Below are 21,561 nucleotides of genomic sequence, written 5' to 3'. Positions count from 1 at the left end.
CTTTATATTATTATTTAACAGTTTTATCAAATATAATATTATTTAATGCAACTATTGTGGTAGAAATCTGCAAGTAAAGGCTCTCTAAGATCTGACTAAAACCTATGAATATCGATGGTTCAGTTTCAATACCAGCTTTTAAGACCACTCACAGACATGGTGGTTTGTTTCGACGACACATTAATTATTCCAGAAGTGTTTGCCGGAAAAGATCATTCACAACAGACAGGAATGAGAGGCCTGCTGTCTGTATTGTTGGAAGTGGCCCTGCAGGATTTTACACTTCACAATATTTGTTAAAGGTAGTATATGTTGTAGGTATGGTATTAGGCAATCAGTCCTGGATTTCTTCTCCATAGATTGACTTTGGTCACCAGGGATGTACCATGGCAGACCTAAACTTTTTCTATCATGACTGGTTATATGAGGATGCAACTTGTGACTGACTCTCTAGGACAAATCCAATCTTAATCTAAATATGACTAGTTTTAATTTACCATCATTTTTAGTTGCACGAGAATCTATCTGTTGACATTTATGACAAATTGCCCGTACCATTTGGTCTGGTTAGATTTGGCGTTGCTCCTGATCACCCTGAGACAAAGGTTAGTTCTAGTTCCGCCAATCATGAACACATTTTCTAATTTTAGACACTTCATATTATCTTAATGTCAACCATCTTTGCAAGTAGAATTGACTTAATCACTATTCATCTGTATTTCATTTCACTTCACCAGAATTGTATCAATCAATTTACAACAACAGCAAAGAATGAGAGATGCAGATTTGTGGGCAATGTTCACATCGGGAAAGATGTGTCTTTAGGTGAATTAAAGGCTGCTTATGATGTTGTTATTTTGGTAATTCTAATCTAATTTAGTTATATCATTATAATTTTGTTTAATTTTGGACATCCAATGCCCCTCGCTGCTAGAATTTATCTTTGAAACTATAGCTTATATTTGTTTTAAGTGCTATGGTGCGGAAAACGACAGAAAACTTCAAGTTCCAGGCGAGGTATACAAACAGCTTTTCCAGATTTCTTCAATTTGCTAGTTGTTCCAAACATATTTTCTTCTCTGATAGGAACATCATGGTGTTTATTCAGCTAGACATTTTGTGGAATGGTATAATGGTTTACCAGCAAGTAGTGACGTAAGTCTTCATTAGATTTCCTCAATTTTTCTATTCTCAAAGAGAAATAATTAAGGGCACTTATCATTTCTTTGTTTTCTCAAGTTAAAGCCAGATCTTAGTTCTGAGACTGCTGTCATAATTGGTCAAGGAAATGTGGCTTTAGATGTTGCAAGGATTTTATTAAAACCAGTTGAAATGTTGGAGGTAATTCAGTAGTCTTCAAAGTTAGACACTCAGTAGAAAGAATTATAGATCTATGATTGGTATGACTGGCCTGCATTCAAACCCACTTTGCCAAATTTAACTAATATTTTTTACTGTTGTTCCCAAACCAAATTCATCTACAGCAGTTCGATCTATTTTTGCTGTAGAAAACGGATATATGTGAGCACGCTTTGGACCTGATCCGAAAAAGCAAAGTGAAGCGAGTTTACGTCGTTGGCAGAAGAGGTCCTTTACAGGTTCGTCGTAATATCATTTTACAATCGACTGTTTTATTTTCGCTTCACTAAAGGAAATGATCACTTTCCATTCACTGGAAAATGTCCGTCTTTCAGATATCTTTCACAATCAAAGAACTGCGTGAAATGACAAAATTACCTGGATGTCGCTCCGTTTTCTCTCCGGAAGATTTTCAACCCATACGAGAAATGATTTCAGGTAAATCGTTTGAGAGTTTTCTTTTTACCCAGTTTTTCGATCTTACTCTCAAATGACTATTAGAAAACCAAGTTTTACGTCTTTTCCGATAGAAATCCCGCGCCAGAAAAAGAGGTTGTTTGAGCTTCTCTGCAACACAGCATTGTAAGTTTGAGATGTTGTTTTTAGATCAGATAACTTTGCACGATTTTCCTAAAAGGATTTTATTTTGTTTTCGTATCAGAAATACCTCTCAACCTGACGATACAATGTCGGAGACTACAAAAGAGTTTAAATTGCTGTTCCGTCGAAGTCCTGTTGAGATTATGAGTAGTGATTCTGGAAGAGTTTCGGGGATTAAATTCGAAATAAATAATTTAAAAGAGGTATTGCATTCCTAAAGTAGACAACGGGATTTTTACGTTCAGTTCAGACACAAACCACGATAGCTTATTGTAGAATACTACCTACACTAGACCACCACGTTTGAGATATCTTTCTCAGGTAGTTCAGACACAAACCATGACAGCTTATTGTAGAATACTACCTACACTAGATCACGACGTTTGAGATTTTTTATGTTCTTCATAGATGCCAGATGGAACAGTGAAAGCCAATGGCAGTGGAAAGATAGAAACTTTGAACTGTGGTCTGGTAAGCGACTGTTTTTAAACTCAATGGGATCATGAGAAGCACAGCTTGAATCCATCTCAATTCTTCATTTTTTTCTACAGATATTCCGAAGTATTGGTTACCGAAGTGTCGTTATTGACGACGAAATACCATTTGATGGTGGAGTGGTATCTTGTGAATCGAATGATGGTCATGTCTCTGGATTACCAGGTTCGTGAATGGTCGCTTTTAACAGAGCTATTGCAAGCCTTTCACTCCGTTCAATTCTTCATGAAAATGAGGTATTGTTAAACATGTTGGAACGATGACATTGTCTTATTTGGATTAGCCATTTAACAGTGTTTGTAAAAGATAACGTTGGTTTATAAACCCATCGTAATTCAATCAATTCAACTAAACAAAGCTTCTTGCTATTATTTTGTTCAGGTGTTTACTGCTGTGGTTGGGTAAGGACTGGCCCCACCGGAGTTATCCTGAGTACATTAAACGAAGGCAGAGCAACAGCTAAGATTGTCGTCAGCGATTTGAAACAAGGTAGCGAGCTTTTGTGACTGAATCAAGTCTTGGAAATCATGTAATTGAATTGTTCCCAACGATGTAGTTGTTTCAATACTTCTCTGAATATCACAGGGAAGTTTCCAAGAATCACTGAGAAAGATAAAGGTTTCTTTGCTGTAAATCACCTCTTGGAATCCCGAGGTATTTTGGATTCGTTGTGTTTAAATAGTTGTGCTAAGAAAATACCAGTTGCCTAACCATTCAGCTCTAACTCTTGTGTATTTCAGGGATAAAACCAGTATCGTTTAAACAATGGGAACGTATCGATAAACACGAACAAGAGCTTGGTTTGCAGACAGGAAAACCGCGAGAAAAGATTGTGGAGAACAGAACTCTTTTGAATTTAGCGCATGAAGTCGATTAAATAATTTCTCCTAACAATCAGCGTCAAAATTTGCCCCATAAATGGAAAATTAAATATTTAAATACAACAAATTTAGAATTAAAAAAAATAATTCAAAATCCGATCAAAAGGAACGCTCTCTTGAGTTACAAATTCTCTACTCTCACTTAAATAGCCTCACATTGATCTCAGCCAATCATAACATAGTATTTCAGCCAATAACATCACAGTATTCCTACCAGACTGTTTTTAACCAATAGTAACGCAGTATGCTTACCTAATAGCAGCACACTATTCTCAGCCAATGGTGTTTCAGCTTTTCCCATGGATTAAGCATGAGAGGCGATCAGATTAGGATCAGCGATTAGGATTGCGTAATTACTGATGTGATGTGTTTACAAGATGGCGACCAGTCGAGAAGGTTTGACAAGAAAGTGTACTGTCAAACGTGGAAGTTCTCTAGTAAATGACGAGCTTCAGGCAAGGTTGAAACAAATAAAATCAATCTTACAAAAAGGAACTGATGAATGCAGCCAAGAAGAGCTGAATATCTTGCGAGAGTCGCCTGAAATGGTGCAAGAAATTGAACGAAGAGCGATCAAACAGGCGAATGCCAAAGCCCGTAAAATTGAGGTTGATTTTTAGCATTTCCTAATTATTTCGAGAAAGGATTTGTTAATAATACTATATATTTTTCTTCTTAAGGTCTGCGATTCTCCAGAAGAACTTGTTGCAAAGGCAACGCAGCTGGCAAATGCCATCAAGGAAGCGAATTTTGTAGTTGTTTACACTGGTGCTGGTGTCAGTACGGTAAAATAAATATTTTAAAACATTTTATAAATACTTCTTTAAAGTATTCCCGGTTTAAAACAGTCTTGTTTTATAATATATCACTGTTAATTTTTCATAATGCTAGTTGAAATAAGTGATATTCAATACTCTCCAATATATTGGTTTGAAAAAATGAAAGTAATTGAACCTACACGAATATTGAAAAGTATGTACGCTTCTTAATATTTCACTATTATTATTTATCGTTTTAGGCAGCTTCTATTCCAGATTATCGGTAAGAATATTTCACCTTTAAAAATAAAAATATATTTATAAATTAAAGATAGAAGAATTCTATAGGTTAAAATGGAAAAAATTAAAACAATTAGTTAATTAAAACTATAAAATTACAGCTGTGTTTAATTTTCTTACAGGGGTCCAAATGGAATTTGGACAAAACTTTCAAAGGGAGAGTCAATAAAGTAAGGAAGCATTGCTGTATTTTAAAAGTATTTAAACTTGAATTTATTTACAACAAAGAATAAAGACATGTTTTTAATAAATTATGAGTGTCTGGTACCAACCATTAGCTCAAATTGTCTTTAATTTATGAAACCTTTATTTCAAAAAAATCAATATTATTAAGCTATTAATGTATGCTTTGTTCTGCTATATTTTCCATTTTATTTAGAAACTGCACCAATCTTTCTGATGCAGAGCCAACCTTAACGCACATGAGCATTTTGAAACTTTATCAGGAACGACATGTATGTCAGGAGGACTCATGAATATGTCTTCATTTTTACTACCAGTCAATTGCTTGTGCCTTGAAAAATTTAACTCTATAGTGTCTATATATAATTTTCTTATTTCTAAGGTGAAACATGTTGTATCACAGAACTGTGATGGCCTCCACCTTCGTAGTGGCTTGCCAAGTGAAGCGCTGTCTGAAGTTCATGGCAATATGTATATTGAGGTTAGTTTAGGCTTTCGATATAGATCATTGTTGCATGCTGAGAAGCCCTCAATACACCAAGGATGATATATCAGGCTCTTCTTCATCCAAGAACCTGAAGTATATCTATGTCTTATAAAAACTGTGTAATCTGTTTTGTAAATATAACTAACAATAATTTATTTCTCCAGGTGTGTACCGAGTGTGAACCAGAGAGAGCTTATGTTCGAACGTTCGATGTGACAGAAAAAACAGCATTACGTCGCCACAACACTGGTCGAATGTGTCATATTTGTGGAGGAAAACTACGAGACACAATTGTACATTTTGGTGAGAAAGGATGTTTGGAGTGGCCACTGAATTGGCAGGGTGCCATTGATGCAGGAAAAGCAACTGATTGTATTGTTTGTCTTGGTTCAAGTCTCAAAGTAAATAAATTAACCCAATCTGTATAAGAATTAGATAAAATATCTTTATTCACACTTTACATTCTATCATTTCTTTAATAGACTTCGATATATACATAAAAATATTATAATTTAAGGTTTTAAAGAGGTATAATTCTCTCTGGGGGATGACAAGAACAAAGGCAAGAAGACCACAGCTATACATTGTTAATTTACAGGTACAAAAATTACTATTGGTTCATAATTTCATGGTAGCAAATGTAGCAAACAGTTTACCCCTAATCAAAGTACAAATAGGGTTTATTTAGTGCATTTCCTCATATACTAGTTGTTCAAATTTCAAAATTTTATTTTTCCACTAGTGGACTCCAAAAGATACATCTGCAACTTTGAAAATTAATGGTCGCTGTGATGATATCATGCAATTGGTCATGGCAAAGCTTGGCCTGGATATTCCAGGTTATAAAAGGTGAATAATGTCAATTGGGCTCCATTAACTGCTCTGTCTTTCTCCATTATCAGCTCAAGACCCTCTTTCTTGCCAAATGTTTTGCCATTGAGGCTTTTCTGAAATGGGACAATTGCTTTTTCAGGAAACATGACCCATTATTTCGCCTGAGCACACCATTACGGGAACATGAACTTTGCACGAAAACAACAAAGAATTTTGAGGTTCTTCTAGAAAGCAGGGCAAATGAGCATTTAAATGGTGAGACAAACCCTTGTTCGATACAAGATGTGAAACATTTGGAACAAGATGCAGTAGAGTGGGACAATAGGGAACATTTAGGTGCAGGATGGTATGGCAAGGGTTATGCCAAGTTAAAGAAACCACGTAAAAGACGAAAGCTTAAATAGTCTGAAGTATGTTGGAAATAATCAGTGCTGCAATGATGTCTTTTAATATGTATATAAACAACTATTTATAATTGTGTTATTGAAGAGAATTATGCAATCTTGCATTTGACCTTTCTCACATTAAAACCTTCATTCCAATTACATTTGATATTGTGGAATAACTTAACTCAAATCACTATGTACTCAAGTGTGTGTTGTTTAGTTATGTTGATTGGAAAAAGAGTTGTATACCTGGCTTTGGTTTATTTACTTTGGACAAGTTCTTTTTCCAGTCTTGCTAATTCCCTTACACATGCATCCCGCTTTTCCTTTATTGCAGCAATTGTTTTGTCATGATGTGCCAGAAATTCAAATAAGTCACCCTAGGTGTGAGACATTGCAGGTTAGATATGAAGCCATCATACAAGAGCTAAGATGTCCATGAAAATTACTGACATGAAAAATTTCAGGTGCCATTTCCTCTGGTATGTTACATTGCTAGAGAAAAAAAGGAATTGCATTTGAGGTCATAGTCTGGTGGCAATCATTCAAGAACTGATCAAGGAATATTAAAGAATGGCACAGTATAAGAGGATAATATCACATACAAGGTATAGTCCCGTAATGTTGTGACTACCATCTCTTTAAGGGTTGTAATTTCATGTTGATAAAGGTTGACAATGGAAGAACTGTTTGGATTACCATACCCTGAAACATAGAAATACATAAATGGCTATTCCTCCTACATTATTTTCACACATTGCATTACCTTGGAGCAGTTGCTCAAGCTCTTCAATTTCTTGCATTATAATCTCACTTGTTTCTAATCTTTTCATGTTTTCTCTAAAAGACAGCAAGCCACAATCTGTGTCAATGAAGTTGATCTTGGGGAGCTTATTAATCAGATGAACTTCTTTGTTGTTCTATACCTGGACTCAAGTTTACCCTGTTGCTTCTGGCCATGTTGACACTGAAAGGATTGATCTTCGTTTTCCTTCAAGAATGATAGCACTGTGTTAAGGTTTGTGGAACTAATGGCCAAACCAATATATTTTGGTACTTACCAGGTAGTTATAATTGTGGAGAATTTTTGGTGGAACATATGCCTAAAAAGATTTTCCCAGTGTCAATTTCTGCCATCAAACCATAACTAGGTAGTCTACTGCAAATAATACTGCATCACCTTAATTTCCTGAACTGATCTTTCCAACAAGGTGTCTGTAGGGCTCTGTGGAGGTGGCAGACAATTGACATCAGCTGCAAATCCACTTGGTAACATTACAAAACAGTTTTCATTTGCAGGAATACCAGTCCTATATTGAAATATTCACAAGAAAGCTGGTAATATCTTGCCCTATTAGATATACCTTGCAACCATATTGCATACCATGATTCAAGATTCTCGTCAGTCATCCAGGGTTCCATTGAATCAATACCTCTTGGCAACCTATTGGTAAAAAAAACTGTCTAGCTATCTCAAACTGTTCTTCCTAAAGGGGTCCAGTATTAATCCTAGATTTTCCTGCCTGGGTTTTGTGTCATTGATTCCATGATCTTCTTTGTCAACATTCCTTATCAAGGGTCTCTTGCCATAAATGATCTCTTTTCGAGCCTGACTTAATGATTTATCCTGACTGAAAGGTCGCCAAACTGGATTGACCAGCTGGTTTTCAGACTTGTTCGGCTTTAGTTTCTTGGTCCGATGTGATGATGACTTTGGTACGCTTTGAGGCCGACTGGTGTTGTAGGTTGCCCTCTGAGCAGTGGTGGGAGGTCGCTTAACCAGCACTACATAGAGAATTGGTAGATTAAGCCACAATTAACTGAGCATGAACTCAGATCCTCAGATTTACTCTTACAAGATAATTTCTTCCCTAGATGATGGATGTGTTTATTTATGTCATGCCTTAAGAAAAGCCTAAAATGCATCATACCTTTGGACTCAAACAGGCCTTTGGCTAATCTTAGCGCATCTTTCATTTGGTCGTTTGTAAACGCTGTATTAGATCGTGTTGTCATGGATTTCGCTTTTCAACAAATCATCAAAGTCTTGCTGTTTACGAAGGATTTTTATGAAAATAATCGATCTTTTGTGGCTATGAAATAAAGGTACAACCCAACATTGCCATGGCATGCGAAAAATAGAGAAGAAAGTCCAGTATATCGAGTAAATTCAGCAAAAATTCGGAGGCCAAGGCATATAAACAATACTTTTGGCCATAATTTTCTATTGTTTACACCACGCGTGTTGCGTGTTTCACCCTTTCTGGTCGCACGCGCGCTTACACAGGCCTGAAACTAGGAACTGCGGCTTGACCAATCACAAGCAACCGTGTGTAGAGGTCATATCACGTGTCACTTTCTTAAATCTGAGGCTTGAGGACTGGGGATGATTTGGCCAGTGAGCAAGTCCTCCAGGAATTTTTATATAGCTCAGTGGTAGGGGCCAGTCATAGGGGCAGTGAGGCTATTTCAGATCCGTCTGAGCACCTATTTTTGCGAGATTTATCAAGCATTTGCTCATATTTTTTCCGTTTTAGGTTGCAAAAACTATAAAACCGTGAAATAAAGATATGAGATTATTCCACTCAAAAACATTTTATAGTCCAGCAAAGAATTGAATTCACTGGTCCATAATAAATACAGGTCAGTGGTCTATTGCATTGTGGGCAAAGAATGACGTGTGACCAAATTGGCCAATCACAAGTCGCAGTTTCAGACATGAGACAGTTTTTGACAGATTGAGTGATTGACAGTCAGTTTTCAAGACCATGTGGACGATGCGGTGGCAAGGAAATTCGCTCCTCGTTGCAAGGTGTGTATATCTCTGAATACTCTGCATAAAAAGATCGAAGATGTTATTCAAACAATGTTTTAAATATTTGCATAGTTATTAAACACTTTTTTGTTTTCTTTTTAGGCCGAAATCCGTCGACGAAAGCTGGATTCAATGGTCGTGAATTGTAAAGTATGTATTAATTGTGTTTTTTTCTGTTAGTTATTGAACTAAAACGTTTATTAGCCAAGCTAGAATAAGCTAGAATGGTTCTGCCTTTAGTATTCGTAACAATTAGTTAAATGATTAAGTCAATAAGTGTCAATTATTAAGTGCTGAAAATTAAGTTCAATTTTTCAACGTATTTAAGTGCGTTTCGCTTGCACGTGTCTTCACACTATGATTGGTAGGCGCCACCGTTTAGAGGCATATTGTTTTGATTTTTTAAATTTCCTTTGTTGTAAGCAAAGCTAGAATAGCTTCAGCATAGTATTCGTAGCGATTTCTACTAATTTGCAGAAGAATTAGGTCCAAATTTTCAGCATTTCTAGCGAGTTTTCATCCGTGCGTGTTTGCGACGCCGGTGTCCTTTCCAACTCGTAGTCGCCGCCGCTTAACTTTTAGAGGAAATTGTTTAGTTTTTGAAGCTTTCTTATATTGTAAGCAAAGATAAAGTAGTTCTGCTGTAGTATTCGTATCAATTTACAGAATAATTACGTCCAAATTTTCAGCGTTTCTAGTTTCTATGTGCGATTTTTTATACGACGCTGTTGTTCTTTTTTAAACTGTTGTAGACTTGTAGTCGCCGCCGTTTAATTTTTAGATCATATTGTTTAGTTTTTCAAGCTTTCTTATATTGTAAGCAAAGATAAAGTTGTTCTGCCTGAGTATTCGTATCAATTTACAGAAGAATTAGGTCCAAATTTTCAGCTTTTCTAACGAGTTTCCATGCATGTGCGTGTTTGCGACGCCGGTGTCCTTTTCAACTGTTGTATTCGCCGCCGCTTAACTTTTAGAGCATGTTTAGTTTTTGAAGCTTTGTTATATTGTAAGCAAAGTAGAGTAGTTCTGCTGTAGTATTCGTATCAATTTACAGAAGAATAAGGTCAAAATTTTCAGCGTTTCTAGTGAATTTTCATGTGCGTGTTTGCGACGCCGGTGTTCTTTTTCAGTTAAACTGTTGAGTGTTGTAGTCGCCGCCGTTTAATTTTTAGAACATATTGTTTAGTTTTTCAAGCTTTCTTATATTGTAAGCAAAGATAAAGTAGTTCTGCCTGAGTATTCGTATCAATTTACAGAAGAATAAGGTCAAAATTTTCAGCGTTTCTAGCGAATTTTCATGATATTTGATATGTGCGTGTTTTTTCGACGCTGGTGTTCCTTTTTCAACTGTTGTAGACTTGTAGTCGCCACCGTTTAACTTTTAGAGCATATTCTTTAGTTTTTCAAGCTTTCTTATATTGTAAGTAAAGATAAAGTAGTTCTGCCTCAGTATTCGTATCAATTTGAAGAAGAATTAGGTCCACTGAAATTTTCAGCGTTTCTAGCGAATTTCCATGTGCGTGTTTTTGCGACGCCGGTGTTCTTTTACACTGTCAGTGTAGACTTTTAGTCGCCGCCGTTTAACTTTTAGAGCATATAATTGCTTAGTTTTTCACGCTTTCTTATATTGTAAGCAAAGATAAAGTAGTTCTGCCTAAGTATTCGTATCAATTTGCAGAAGAATCAAGTATTTTTTGGTGTATTGGGGCCGCCATGCGGGGCTTCTTACTGTTTATAGATCTCGCCGCTCGCCGTCTTTTTTCAAATCGAGGTCTTTGAGCTCGAGGCATTTATAGCTATACGATAGATAATAGATGTTTTCAACTGATACCACTGCAATAAGGAATTGATATATTATGTTTATACTGATGAATAAATGTGTTTGATTTTGTGCATTCGTAATCATTGTGCTCTTTGATCCCGTAAAAATGTGAGTTCGCATGTGCTTTGTGCCATTTGCATGCCGGTGTTCAGTAAAGGCAAATTAGATTAAGAATATTTAACTAAAATTTACTTGGTGTGTTAAAAAGGTGAAAAATAGGCGTTTAAAAGCCCCAAATGACATGCGCCTAATCAAAAAGGGGCTTATTTAACAAGGCTAAAAGTTAATAATCAACAAGTGTGTATTTTTCAAGTTCATTGTCAGTATTTGCAAATCGTAGTGAAGTCTGTATTTCAATAATTTAAGTGTTTTCCACGAGGCAAATTAATTCCCGTGAACAGATAAAAAGTAGGAAACCATTCTACTTTTTCGCGACAAATTTTTTCGCAAATCAATCACATCACCGGATTTCAGATCTAACCTGACATCACTCTTCATGCCTGGACATGCCTCGATGATTTTTACTGTGTTTCCACAACGTACCATTGAAATGTCCTGGTATATTATATTAATGTCCTGTAATTTGAGTGGTATACCAAATCTATTTTCTGATTTGAAACGAATACAATAAACCAACATAGAAACACTATTGTAGTATTCCTACTTGAAACTGGGAGTATTATTAGAACACCCTAAATAATCCTGTATAAACATATACTACCATCAGAAGTATGGATTGATAGGCATGTAGATATTGTGCTTATACTTATCGCTCTTTCGTTTATTCATTTTAGTTGTGATGGAGAAATGTTACCATTTTGCATGCAAATACAAAATCTAAATTTAAATTCAAACCACACATTTTATGAAATCAAATCAAACCACACATTTTATGATATTCCCAATTTCCCAGACATTTGAGGCTCCTCTGTTTTTAATTTTCAATTTTTGGATTGCATGCAGTTCAGATCCCAACCCTTGGTTATATCTTGCATGTTTTGTCAGGAGTAATGAGTAAGTATAAGTGATCAGGGGCCCGGGTCATTTATACTTTCTGTATGCTCGACTGACCTAGTCTGGCATAGGCAAAATATTGCTCTTGGAGCACAAAAAACAAATGCATGTTGAAATGATCTTAAGATATAATGGTCGAGTGTTAAATGTCTATCCCATTTTCGAATGAATGCATGTGTTTAATAAATCTCTCCAAATTTGCATGTAATTTAGAAAATGCATGAAAATTTTGTATTCGCATGTACAATGAGCGTCGTGGTGAAGATGATGTTGGTGGAGCTCATGCAGGTAACATACCATAGGTGATTTTGTTTCATATCATTTCAGATGTTAAGAAATGTATCATTTCAGATGATGATGGACCACTTGATGCAGATGATGATGGACCACCCGATGACAGATGATGATGGACCACCCGATGACAGATGACGATGGACCACCCGATGAAAGATGATGATGGACCACCCGATGACAGATGCCGATGGACTGCCCGATGACAGATGATGATGGACTGAAGACAGGTTTGATGGGTAGTATTATTCAGTTTTCTTGCATTCTATCCTGGGTGTCTGTGCATGCTTGTTTTCCTGGTGGTCTGCACTGAATGTGTTAGACATTAAGTGAAATTCTGATTTCATACTTTGACAATGATAATAAGTCAAAATTTCGGATTGCATGCAGAGCAAATTAATGTATACAGCATGTTTGATTCTTTGAAAATGCATGTTCCTGTTTTATCACTTAATGTGTAATGCAATTGGTGAAATGCATGATATTACTAAATTAAGTAGCCAGTAGTGTGTCTAAAAATGATGAAGCATGAACTCAACTTGAAGAATGGAATTCGTACAAAGGTAAGTGAACAAGAACCAGGTATGCATATATGATTGTATGAGTTTGTTTGCACCTAAGGCATTGGCATCAAAAATTTGCAACAAAATATTGAGGTAATGCATGCCATAACATTGATTTCTGTGAGTGCATGTGCAAATAAAAATATAGTTGCCAAAATAATAGCATGATCAATTATAGGTTGTTGATATATTTTAACAGGTATCAGATCCAAAATTAGCTGTGAAATATTTCGGCTGTGCATGCCACAATTTAACATGAAATACATTGCTCTTAAATTAGGGTAATTGACTTTCTAAGTGCATGTGACGTTAAAAATGATTGCCTGAGTAATAGCATGATTATAGACGACCGTATTCTTCCATGTATAAGATCAAGAAATAGGTGTAAAAATATTTTGTTTATGCATGCAACAACATAAAATACATTGCTCTAATTAGGGTAGGTGCATGTGATGGTAAAAATATTTGCATATATAGCATGATTATAGGTCGTATTCATACATGTATAAGATCAAAAATTAGCTGAAAAATATTTTGTTTATGCATGCCACAACATAAATTACTTTGCTCTAATTAGGGAAATTGGCCTTAAGGGCTTGCAAAACCAGTTGAATAAGTTATAAATGTAGTATATATTATAATTATTTTTTATTTTTTTTTTTATTTATCAAGTAAAAATATTTGCCAAATAGTTAGCAAGTTTAGTTAAATATTACCGGCCGGTATAGACAGCAGATTAGTTTAGTTTTGATAGGATAGTGAATAGTAATAGTTTAGTTTAGCTATGTTCTATTATAAGGATTTTTTTACTTCGAATCTATAGGAGTGTACCTTGAAAGCTGTGACTTTAATAAATTTCTATTTATCAATTTTTATTTTCGAAGCTTGTGGGAAAGCATGAAAATAGCATAGGTTGATATTTTGATGGTTAGAATAAATTCGAATCTTGAATAGAATAAAGTTTATTAATTAAGGATGAACGTTAATTAGAGTAAATTTGTGCATGGAGTAATTATCTATTATTAATTATTATATAATTATGTTGAAATATCACCGTAATTCTTCTAAATTGGGACTCTGGACTTCAAGAAATTTGTTCTCGTTTTTGAAAGGAGTTGTCTTTAGTGTTTTTTTGATTACTTGTATACGAAATATTGCTTGAAAAATAAGCGACGTAATAGAGAGTAATTTGACTTCGCCTACAATTGTTCTGATCTCTATGTAGTATTTTGATTTCCAAGTTTAATTATGTTGAGTCTTTTTTGCAACTGATCTCTAAATACCAGCTATATTTGACTAGTGTCTAGTGAGTGGGCTATACGCGCTCGATTTTTTTTGGCCCTGATCTCAATATGATCACTGGATGACACGCTGTTATTTCCGCATCTGATCTCTATGTAGTAATATAGACCTGAACGACGCTATTGCAACTGATCTCAATAGATTAATTAATAGGAATATCACTTTAGGTTTTATAACGATGGATTTGATGATGATATATGAATAAGCCAAGGACTTGCAAAACCAGTTTGAATAGATGAATGCAATTTCACTTTGGCCAGGTTTCAGTATAACGATGGGTCATATTACCAAAATCCCCATTACCTATAGGTAAATTTTTTATGCCATTGCCTTAGGCATGTTTGTTTTAAATAAATCTAAGCGCATGTTTCAGACCACCAGGATCATTTGACGAACCCTTAAAAATTGTGTGGCAATTTTTAAAGATTGGTCAGATGAAAAACATTGATAATGTATAAATGTAATGCCGTTAAAAATAGTCCACATGGTTGCCAGATTATCTCCAAAAATTGGTAAAATACAAGAACAAAAATAACTGGCAAACCTGCCCCAATTAATTATTGCGGAATTTCCAACTAAAAATACCAAAATGTCGGACCAGACCAGTTAACTTGAGATCCGGATTTCATGTTGTGGTCACGAGGGTTTTTCTCCGGGAACTCCGGTTTCCCTCCATTTCATGTTTGGCAAAAAACAGTGTCCATGTCTGGGGCCAAACAAAGATCTATAGTGAATTATATTTTTTCTTTAAAAAGTGCTTTTATGTTTGGCCTCTGGGTTAAAATCCCAGAACACTGCCTTATTGTGTTAAAATTCAGGGGCAACTGTTCTCTGTCTCACAGTTGCAAGGGGGGGGGCAAAAAATGCATCCACTTCTATTCAGTTCAGTTCACTGCAGTGAGCTATCCAGGATATATTATATAGCTCAGTGGTTCACTGGACCTTCCGGAATCCAATATGGCCGCCAACGTGAAAATCCAAGATTTAGCTTCCAGTGATGAACTAACCTCCCTTGGTAAGTCCCTGACGAAGAAGATAATCTCGAGCGTTTTATAACTTATGATAAGAAACATAGTGCTGTGATATTGTCTGTTTTACGGGAACTCTTCAATTACAACAAGATAGACGAGGTGATTTGTGGACGAAAGATAGAGACTTGTCCTTTCGAAAGTTTACAACTGGATCCAATGAACTTCGACGATGAGGTGATATGGCAACAAATTCAACTTCAGAATAAATCTTTTGATACAAGAAATAAAGACTGGATTCAAACGTCTTCTTAAGAAGGAGATTTATTTGCATTTAAATGATGAAGAATGTAGTAGGAGTAAGGAAAGTGACGTGATCACGTTGGATAAAAATGAAATTCCTGCTGATTTGGCTGAGTCAAGTTCTTGTGGAAATAATCATGCTGATAGCCTGCTGGAGGAAAATACTGATGAAGAGATGGCAAAAAGTATTGAAAAAAGATCGAAACCCAAGAAAACCAGTTTCAAAGGTTCCATTGTGGATGATCAGTTCTTTAAGTTGGCCGAAATGGAGAGGTTTCTTGAAAGCAAGCATGCCAGAGATGACGCTTCTTCAGATGGGAGTGATGATGATGAAAATATTGATTATTTCACGGATTTAAATAAAGGGGATGGCACATCAAATTTTGTTGAAAAGTAAGTACATGGTATATTAAACTTATGCAACTTTCAGATGTCCCTTGTCTAAAACAGAATGTAATGTTTTCTTTTTTGTCTAGAAATGTTTCTCAAAGTGTGATGTATTCCGATTATTTTGACATTCCTGATGATCTGACTGAAGAAAAGATAGGTAATGATCAGAAGAGTGATGAAAGTGTGGATGATGATTTTCAAGATAAGGATAGTAGTGACTATGAAGAGACAGAAGAAATTTCCAGTGCTTTAGTTCTACCTGATGATGATATTGGTACCAAATCAACATTGGAAAAACAACAAGAAAGGGTAAGATATTTCACTGCTTGTATGTTGTGAGTCAGCCCAATCATGACAGCCTCTAGATGACTAGAAATTATTCATGTTTTTCCCAAAAGGTGAAGAAACAAATTACAGCATTAGAGGATAGCAATGTTGCTGCAAAGTCGTGGCAACTCACAGGAGAGATATCAGCTTCTGCTCGACCCTCAAACAGCCTTTTAGAGGAAGTCTTGCAGTTTGATCATACAACTGCTGGTGGTAAGATTGCTTCTTTCTGTCTCTAACACCAGTAGATGCAAGAGATAAATAATATTTTCCTTTTATTTGTAGCTCCTGTAATCACTGAGGAGACAAGTAAAACGCTTGAAGAAATTATTATACAGAGAATTAAAGATGGTGTAAGTAGTGTTTACTGTTTTATAATTCACTGGGATCTCTTGATCTTTCCAGCATCTCTTGATCTCTCCAGGATCTCTTAATCTCTTTAGGATCTCTTAATCTCTCCAGGATCTCTTAATCTCTCCAGAATCTCTTAATCTCTCCAGGATCTCTTAATCTCTCCAGGATCTCTTATTCTCTCCAGGATCTCTTAGTCTCTCCAGGATCTCTTAATCTTTCCCGGATCTCCTGATCTCTCCAGGATCTCTGGATTTCCTCCAGTACAATTTAATGTATTCTGTATTTAACATCTCAAACATTTGATGAAAGGAGCATTACTGTACATCTGTTATCTTAGGCTTGGGATGATGTTGAGAGGAAACAAAAGCCAGTGAAAGAACCTTATGAATATAAAAAACCTCAGCCTCTTAATCAAGAAAAAAGTAAAATGAGTCTCAGTGAAATCTATGAAAAAGAATATCTTCAACAACAGGTAGTTCATGAAGGTGTAATAATGCATTTTATGCCAGTTCACTCCCACTGATGAGAAAAGATCTAGGCTTTCGTTTTTAAAATTTCAATCATGTGTTTATTTGATTTTTGAGAATCCTGAAGTAGAACAAGAGAATGAAGAACATCAAGAAATTGAGAAATTAATGAAGTCTCTCTTTTCAAAATTGGATGCCTTAACTAACTTCCATTTTACTCCTAAACCGGTTAGTATGCTTACGATTTTTGTGTTTAAATTGAGATGTGTTTTGATATTTGATGTTTCATCTTAATTCAGCTCAAATCTGAAGTGAATATCGTCTCAAACGTGCCATCAATAAGTATCGAAGAATGTACGCCAGTGAACGTGAGTGAAACTGCTTTGCTGGCTCCTGAGGAAATCTTTGATAAACAGAAAACTGAAGTGAAATCTCAGGGAGAGATGACGAAGCAGGATCGAAATCGTGAACGGCGGGGGAAAAAGCGGAAACAACGCTTTGCAGCGAAAGAAAAAGCAAAACTTCAAAAAGTTATTGAGAAAACTAATCCAGGTAAAAACTCATTCTTTGCATAGATTAGGTTCTATTACCCTTTTCACTTGGTCGCTTTGAGATAAAAGATGACTCTTATCTGGTAATAAGGAAATAATGAACAATATTTACTTATCATCTTTTTCAAAGACTTTCGTATGCATCTTTCTAGGTCTTGGGAATAAATACGGCAAGGCGAAAGCTCTGGAGTCTCTGAAGAAGGACAAATCAAGCACGATTGTCGACGAGAAGAAACGAGACTCTTCTCTGACATCATCCTCCGGTTTCTTTACTCAACTACAGGACAGCGTCAAAGAAGAGATTCATAAAAAGACCCAAAATGGAAAGAAAAAGAAGAAGAATGAGACAACGTCTGCTCATTGCAGGCTTTGAAATGAGTGTGAAAGTTGTTATTGTGAGGTCTAGTACCTCGTTTAACACTAGATCAGACTCGCTTGACAGGACATCGTACTTTGCAGTTGGAAAATGAAATAAATGGTGCTTGACATTACGATGATAATCCGATCAAATAAAACGAAAACCTCAGCGTTTGAGATTTGGTGAGGCGAATATAACTTATGGTATAGTTCGAGAAAGCTTTTTAGCTGAAAGTGAACAAATATAAGAGGATCTTGTTTGATGGATTTTAGTGATGACGTTTCAGACATGAATGGTTAACGTCATGCACGAATACATCAGAAAATTTACCTCTCCACTGCTCATCACCACTGACTATAAACCGTTGCAGGCTCATATTCACAACAGTTGGATTCCGTTTGAGTGGCACCCCCCTGAGCGATAGCATTGTGTTTAATGTTAATACCACGCTGATCTCGTTAATACTTATTCAAAAACTATAATAATTTTCTATTAGCCATATTTATAGTCTCTTAAGTACAAATATAGAATCCAAAGTCTGAACCAAGATATACGCGAGTGTGTTATCTTATCTGTGTCTAGTTTTAAAATGTGTTTTAAAGACTAGCTTTTGGTTCGTAATGGTTAGTTCTCTTGTGTTCATTTTGTCTGGTCTATGTATTTTTACTGGATTGTATACCTTCACTGCTGGTGAGTTTGATTATATTTGTACAGTGATATAGTCACTACATTGACTAATCACTAGATATTTTTCCTTTCTAAAGCAACATGCAGATGTATTTATAACGTTGACGGGGACATAAACGCTTGTTTTAATGTGGATTCGTTTTCTGACTGTACGTTGTTTGATCAAATGAAACTTTTTACTCTTCCAGCATGTTCCATTACGAATGAATGCAGCAGCAACAACGAAATCTGTGCAACGACAGGTTCTTGTGAGTGTAAGAGTGGTTTTAGTCGCAGTAAGAACGGAACGTGTGTTATTAAAGGTTCGTATCAAATCAATCTGATAATCTACAATCGATATCTATTTGTAAATAATCGAAACTTTTGATTATATAATTAATTTTGGTAATTGATGCTGAATCATTAATTCACCATTCATTTATTCACAATTTGTTTCAGGGGACGAAGCAAGCTCAAAATCTCTGTACACAATCCTTGTTGTAGTACTCTCAACTCTCATTATTCTGTTGCTTCTGTCACTTTGTCTTTTTGTCCTTCTTTATCGCAAGAAAGTCAAATGTCTTTTGTAAGTTTCGTTTAAAGATTATGTCATAGTTTAACCTACTGTCTATAGTCTGTCCAGTCAGAACTGTTCGCAGGAAATATAAACTGATTTAATCTTATTCCAGTTGCATTCAACGCGATGATGAGGGAGAGGAACGTCTTCAAATGACAAGCCTTAAACACAAGCCAAGTATAAGACAAATTTTGGGAGAGGTGCGTTTGTAACTTTGTACGAGCTCTTGCCTGTGAGGAGTTTCAACGTTTTTAGCAAAGACCCTTGTGAACCCAAAGATAATTATTGAATCACGACTCTATTCTTTTTTAGTACGATCAACTTTCACATAACCGGCCAGGTTTGTTGTCTACTCTTTTTGTTAAGTGTTGGATAGTTGATTTAGATCAGGTTTTCTTTTGTAACGCTGTTGCGGGAAAGATGAGCCATACTTGACTAGTATAGAGAAGCCCTTCCATATAGTTAAGAAACTCTAGAAAGCTTTCGAGGGATTCGATAACCGATGCTGTGCGCAAAGAAAATAACAAGCATTTGATTCTATTGTGTTTACGAAACTGAAACTTGTTCATCCAACCAGGTGTGTTTGAACACGTTCTCTTTTTTCCTAGCAGCTGACAACACCTGGACTGACGAAGATTTTAAGAAATTAGTTCAAAGTTTGCGAGAAGATGCACCAGTGTTTTTAAAGATGATTAATGAAGTGAAGAAAAAATTGAATATGTTGGAAGATAAGACTACAAATCAAGGCGTACAATACAAGTAAGTGTAGTGATAACTTAGTGTGCATGATGTTTCTTCATAGTTCCTGAGTATATTGAAGATGGTTTTTTGCAACCTAGAGCTTTAATACGTGATCTGTCTCGAGTTCTTCGTCTGCTCAACACCAAACCAATGAGGCTACAAATGCCAGTGGATGGAGTACCATTATTGCTTTGGGCTGAAAATGCTCTGAAACGATTTGAGAAATCAGATTTGCAAGTATGTATATTATTAGGAAATGTTGAAACCTTTTATAACGGGAATTATTTAATTAAAACTATTTCTTGCTTGTCTTAAGAATCCGAAGATAACGAATGAAATTGGGGAAACATCTGCAGAGATGCGATTGAAAGACGCAGTTTTGTAAACGAAGAATTTCCAAATCAGGTTTGAAGAAGGCTCTGAAGTTAAGTCGCAGTTCAGTGAAAATACTCAGCCTTTGACAGTATTTATGATCAAAATTTGCTATGTTTAGTTTAGTTTATAATGACTCGGCTATAAATGGACTAGAGTTGCACAGAATTAAACGCCTCCTTAATCAGGAACAGTTGTCTCAAACCACGCTTACAAACCGGGTATTTGCCGGGGATAGTTTTGCTAAAATTTTACACATTGATATGCCCGGCGGATGTACGTTAATGATATCTGAAAAGCATGCAAGCGACTTACGTCATAAAGGCATCATCAGACTTGTTATTAAGTTGAAGCGTGGTTGAAGTAAATAAAGTAACAGCAATATCCCAAAAGGAAAAGGAAAAAAACAACATAAGCAATTACGTCATTTGACGTCACTACTTATTAATCCGGGTGCTTTTAATAACTGATTTCCCGGTATTCAAGAGAGAATAATTATGATATAATAATCGGAAAGCGTTTTTCCCTCAAAGCAGCTGATAATCAATACGAGTTCTGAAGCTTGTTCTTAATTATTAATGTAACTTTTGACATTGATTAAATAACGTTAGAAATGAAGAAAAAATATAGGTTTCCGTTTTGCAAACATAAAAAATTCTTTGCTTGCTTTTAGTGTTAAATCATGCATGCATCTTGTCGTTTTCTCACCAGCTATTCAATTATTTTATTTCAAAACCATTCCCAAGAATTAAGCGACTCGCGAATTCAGTGAAGCTTTATTCAAGAAGCAATGTTTCGACTCTGGCAAGATTTGGTATATTGCAGTGTATGTTTATAAGACCACTTAATTATTTTCTTTCGTTAAACCCTAGTCATTGCTAAGCCCTGCACTTCAGAACTCTTTTTGCTCGATGCCTTAAGATTCTATTTCTCCAGAAGAAAATGATTGAATTGATGGAAGACGCGGCCATGGCAAAGGTGGTCGCCCAAACTGATGCCATTGCGAAGACTAGATCGTCAGCCTTGGGTTTGAAGAAGCTTGTCATAGCGTATGGAGTGAAACAGATGATCGTGCAGGTCACGACGATTCCACAAGATTTTGCCAGTTTGAGATCTTGGGTGCTGCTTGCTCTCAAATGCCTTTGTGAACGATAGAGCTGTGTCGTCTTGCGTGAATTTCGGTATATTGAGATATACATAGACACTGATAGAATAACCATAATGATGATGACAATGGTTCTTGTGTATCTCATCACAGTGTCTATGAATAACCTTGAGAAGATAAGTAATAATGCTGATGCCCATAGAAGGCTCACCATTCCAAACAGCTTAGGTTTCGTCATGTGATTACGATGAAAAAATGGATGAGCGATGCACAAATAGCGCTCTAAGTTCAG

General features: G+C 35.9%; 5 protein-coding genes and 2 long non-coding RNA genes across 8 annotated transcripts; 5 read left to right on the top strand and 2 right to left on the bottom strand.

The window, feature by feature from the left end:
• Positions 1-104: 104 nt before the first annotated feature.
• Positions 105-3,345, top strand: LOC114541708 (NADPH:adrenodoxin oxidoreductase, mitochondrial-like). The gene is made up of 15 exons (XM_028561510.1): positions 105-302; positions 510-605; positions 738-860; positions 973-1,017; positions 1,087-1,155; positions 1,240-1,341; positions 1,509-1,598; positions 1,695-1,797; positions 1,890-1,941; positions 2,021-2,162; positions 2,368-2,430; positions 2,511-2,619; positions 2,836-2,943; positions 3,040-3,108; positions 3,195-3,345. Exons 1-15 carry the CDS (start codon positions 105-107, stop codon positions 3,329-3,331), a joined length of 1,506 nt encoding a protein of 501 aa, XP_028417311.1. The 3' UTR covers positions 3,332-3,345.
• A 334-nt stretch (positions 3,346-3,679) lies between these two features.
• LOC114541709 (NAD-dependent protein deacetylase sirtuin-7-like) lies at positions 3,680-6,444 on the top strand. Its single transcript, XM_028561511.1, has 10 exons — positions 3,680-3,943; positions 4,016-4,120; positions 4,354-4,376; positions 4,516-4,563; positions 4,773-4,848; positions 4,959-5,057; positions 5,228-5,464; positions 5,581-5,661; positions 5,806-5,912; positions 6,037-6,444. The coding sequence occupies exons 1-10, from the start codon at positions 3,713-3,715 to the stop codon at positions 6,299-6,301; spliced, it is 1,272 nt and encodes a 423-aa protein (XP_028417312.1). The 5' UTR covers positions 3,680-3,712; the 3' UTR covers positions 6,302-6,444.
• On the bottom strand, positions 5,899-6,772 carry LOC114541710. Its single transcript, XR_003689330.1, has 3 exons — positions 6,737-6,772; positions 6,533-6,663; positions 5,899-6,121 (listed from the first exon to the last, which is right to left on the bottom strand). It is a non-coding gene; the product is annotated as an uncharacterized LOC114541710 (long non-coding RNA).
• Positions 6,773-6,820: 48 nt separating this feature from the next.
• LOC114541705 lies at positions 6,821-8,346 on the bottom strand. Its single transcript, XM_028561506.1, has 8 exons — positions 8,215-8,346; positions 7,807-8,068; positions 7,668-7,727; positions 7,464-7,593; positions 7,345-7,386; positions 7,210-7,274; positions 7,050-7,123; positions 6,821-6,988 (listed from the first exon to the last, which is right to left on the bottom strand). Exons 1-8 carry the CDS (start codon positions 8,297-8,299, stop codon positions 6,840-6,842), a joined length of 867 nt encoding a protein of 288 aa, XP_028417307.1. The 5' UTR covers positions 8,300-8,346; the 3' UTR covers positions 6,821-6,839.
• A 662-nt stretch (positions 8,347-9,008) lies between these two features.
• LOC114541696 lies at positions 9,009-11,802 on the top strand. Its single transcript, XR_003689328.1, has 3 exons — positions 9,009-9,095; positions 9,201-9,248; positions 11,715-11,802. It is a non-coding gene; the product is annotated as an uncharacterized LOC114541696 (long non-coding RNA).
• Positions 11,803-12,771: 969 nt separating this feature from the next.
• On the top strand, positions 12,772-18,345 carry LOC114541707 (U3 small nucleolar ribonucleoprotein protein MPP10-like). The gene is made up of 9 exons (XM_028561508.1): positions 12,772-12,788; positions 15,323-15,754; positions 15,838-16,060; positions 16,150-16,291; positions 16,364-16,431; positions 16,770-16,904; positions 17,017-17,127; positions 17,199-17,451; positions 17,603-18,345. The coding sequence occupies exons 1-9, from the start codon at positions 12,772-12,774 to the stop codon at positions 17,821-17,823; spliced, it is 1,602 nt and encodes a 533-aa protein (XP_028417309.1). The 3' UTR covers positions 17,824-18,345.
• A 63-nt stretch (positions 18,346-18,408) lies between these two features.
• On the top strand, positions 18,409-20,665 carry LOC114541698. 2 transcript variants are annotated; one of them, XM_028561498.1, is made up of 8 exons: positions 18,409-18,498; positions 18,684-18,797; positions 18,934-19,060; positions 19,164-19,251; positions 19,364-19,391; positions 19,663-19,810; positions 19,891-20,029; positions 20,109-20,665. In XM_028561498.1, the coding sequence occupies exons 1-8, from the start codon at positions 18,429-18,431 to the stop codon at positions 20,175-20,177; spliced, it is 783 nt and encodes a 260-aa protein (XP_028417299.1). In that variant the 5' UTR covers positions 18,409-18,428; the 3' UTR covers positions 20,178-20,665. The 2 variants fall into 2 exon arrangements, with proteins under 2 accessions (XP_028417299.1, XP_028417298.1); XM_028561497.1 differs by having other exon boundaries at positions 19,660-19,810.
• The last annotated feature ends 896 nt before the right edge of the window (positions 20,666-21,561 follow it).

Source organism: Dendronephthya gigantea, unplaced genomic scaffold (assembly GCF_004324835.1).
Source record: "Dendronephthya gigantea isolate DGI-Jeju-01 unplaced genomic scaffold, DenGig_1.0 000305F, whole genome shotgun sequence".
Classification (NCBI taxonomy): domain Eukaryota; kingdom Metazoa; phylum Cnidaria; class Anthozoa; order Malacalcyonacea; family Nephtheidae; genus Dendronephthya; species Dendronephthya gigantea.
Note: the sequence above shows the minus strand (reverse complement) of the source record. Positions and strands in the feature narration are given on the sequence as shown.

Coding starts and splice junctions, on each gene's coding strand:
- LOC114541698 (XM_028561497.1), top strand. CDS start 18,429: ATGGTTAGTTCTCTTGTGTTCATTTTGTCTGGTCTATGTATTTTTACT. Junction 18,499..18,683: donor ATTGTATACCTTCACTGCTG/GTGAGTTTGATT, acceptor TTACTCTTCCAG/CATGTTCCATTACGAATGAA. Junction 19,811..19,890: donor AATCAAGGCGTACAATACAA/GTAAGTGTAGTG, acceptor TTTGCAACCTAG/AGCTTTAATACGTGATCTGT.
- LOC114541705 (XM_028561506.1), bottom strand. CDS start 8,299: ATGACAACACGATCTAATACAGCGTTTACAAACGACCAAATGAAAGAT. Junction 8,069..8,214: donor AGGCCTGTTTGAGTCCAAAG/GTATGATGCATT, acceptor TTCTCTATGTAG/TGCTGGTTAAGCGACCTCCC. Junction 7,387..7,463: donor GATCAGTTCAGGAAATTAAG/GTGATGCAGTAT, acceptor AAATCTTTTTAG/GCATATGTTCCACCAAAAAT.
- LOC114541709 (XM_028561511.1), top strand. CDS start 3,713: ATGGCGACCAGTCGAGAAGGTTTGACAAGAAAGTGTACTGTCAAACGT. Junction 3,944..4,015: donor CCAAAGCCCGTAAAATTGAG/GTTGATTTTTAG, acceptor TTTCTTCTTAAG/GTCTGCGATTCTCCAGAAGA. Junction 4,377..4,515: donor GCTTCTATTCCAGATTATCG/GTAAGAATATTT, acceptor ATTTTCTTACAG/GGGTCCAAATGGAATTTGGA.
- LOC114541707 (XM_028561508.1), top strand. Junction 16,292..16,363: donor TGATCATACAACTGCTGGTG/GTAAGATTGCTT, acceptor TTTTATTTGTAG/CTCCTGTAATCACTGAGGAG. Junction 17,452..17,602: donor TATTGAGAAAACTAATCCAG/GTAAAAACTCAT, acceptor GCATCTTTCTAG/GTCTTGGGAATAAATACGGC.
- LOC114541708 (XM_028561510.1), top strand. CDS start 105: ATGAATATCGATGGTTCAGTTTCAATACCAGCTTTTAAGACCACTCAC. Junction 303..509: donor CTTCACAATATTTGTTAAAG/GTAGTATATGTT, acceptor CATCATTTTTAG/TTGCACGAGAATCTATCTGT. Junction 1,018..1,086: donor AACTTCAAGTTCCAGGCGAG/GTATACAAACAG, acceptor CTTCTCTGATAG/GAACATCATGGTGTTTATTC.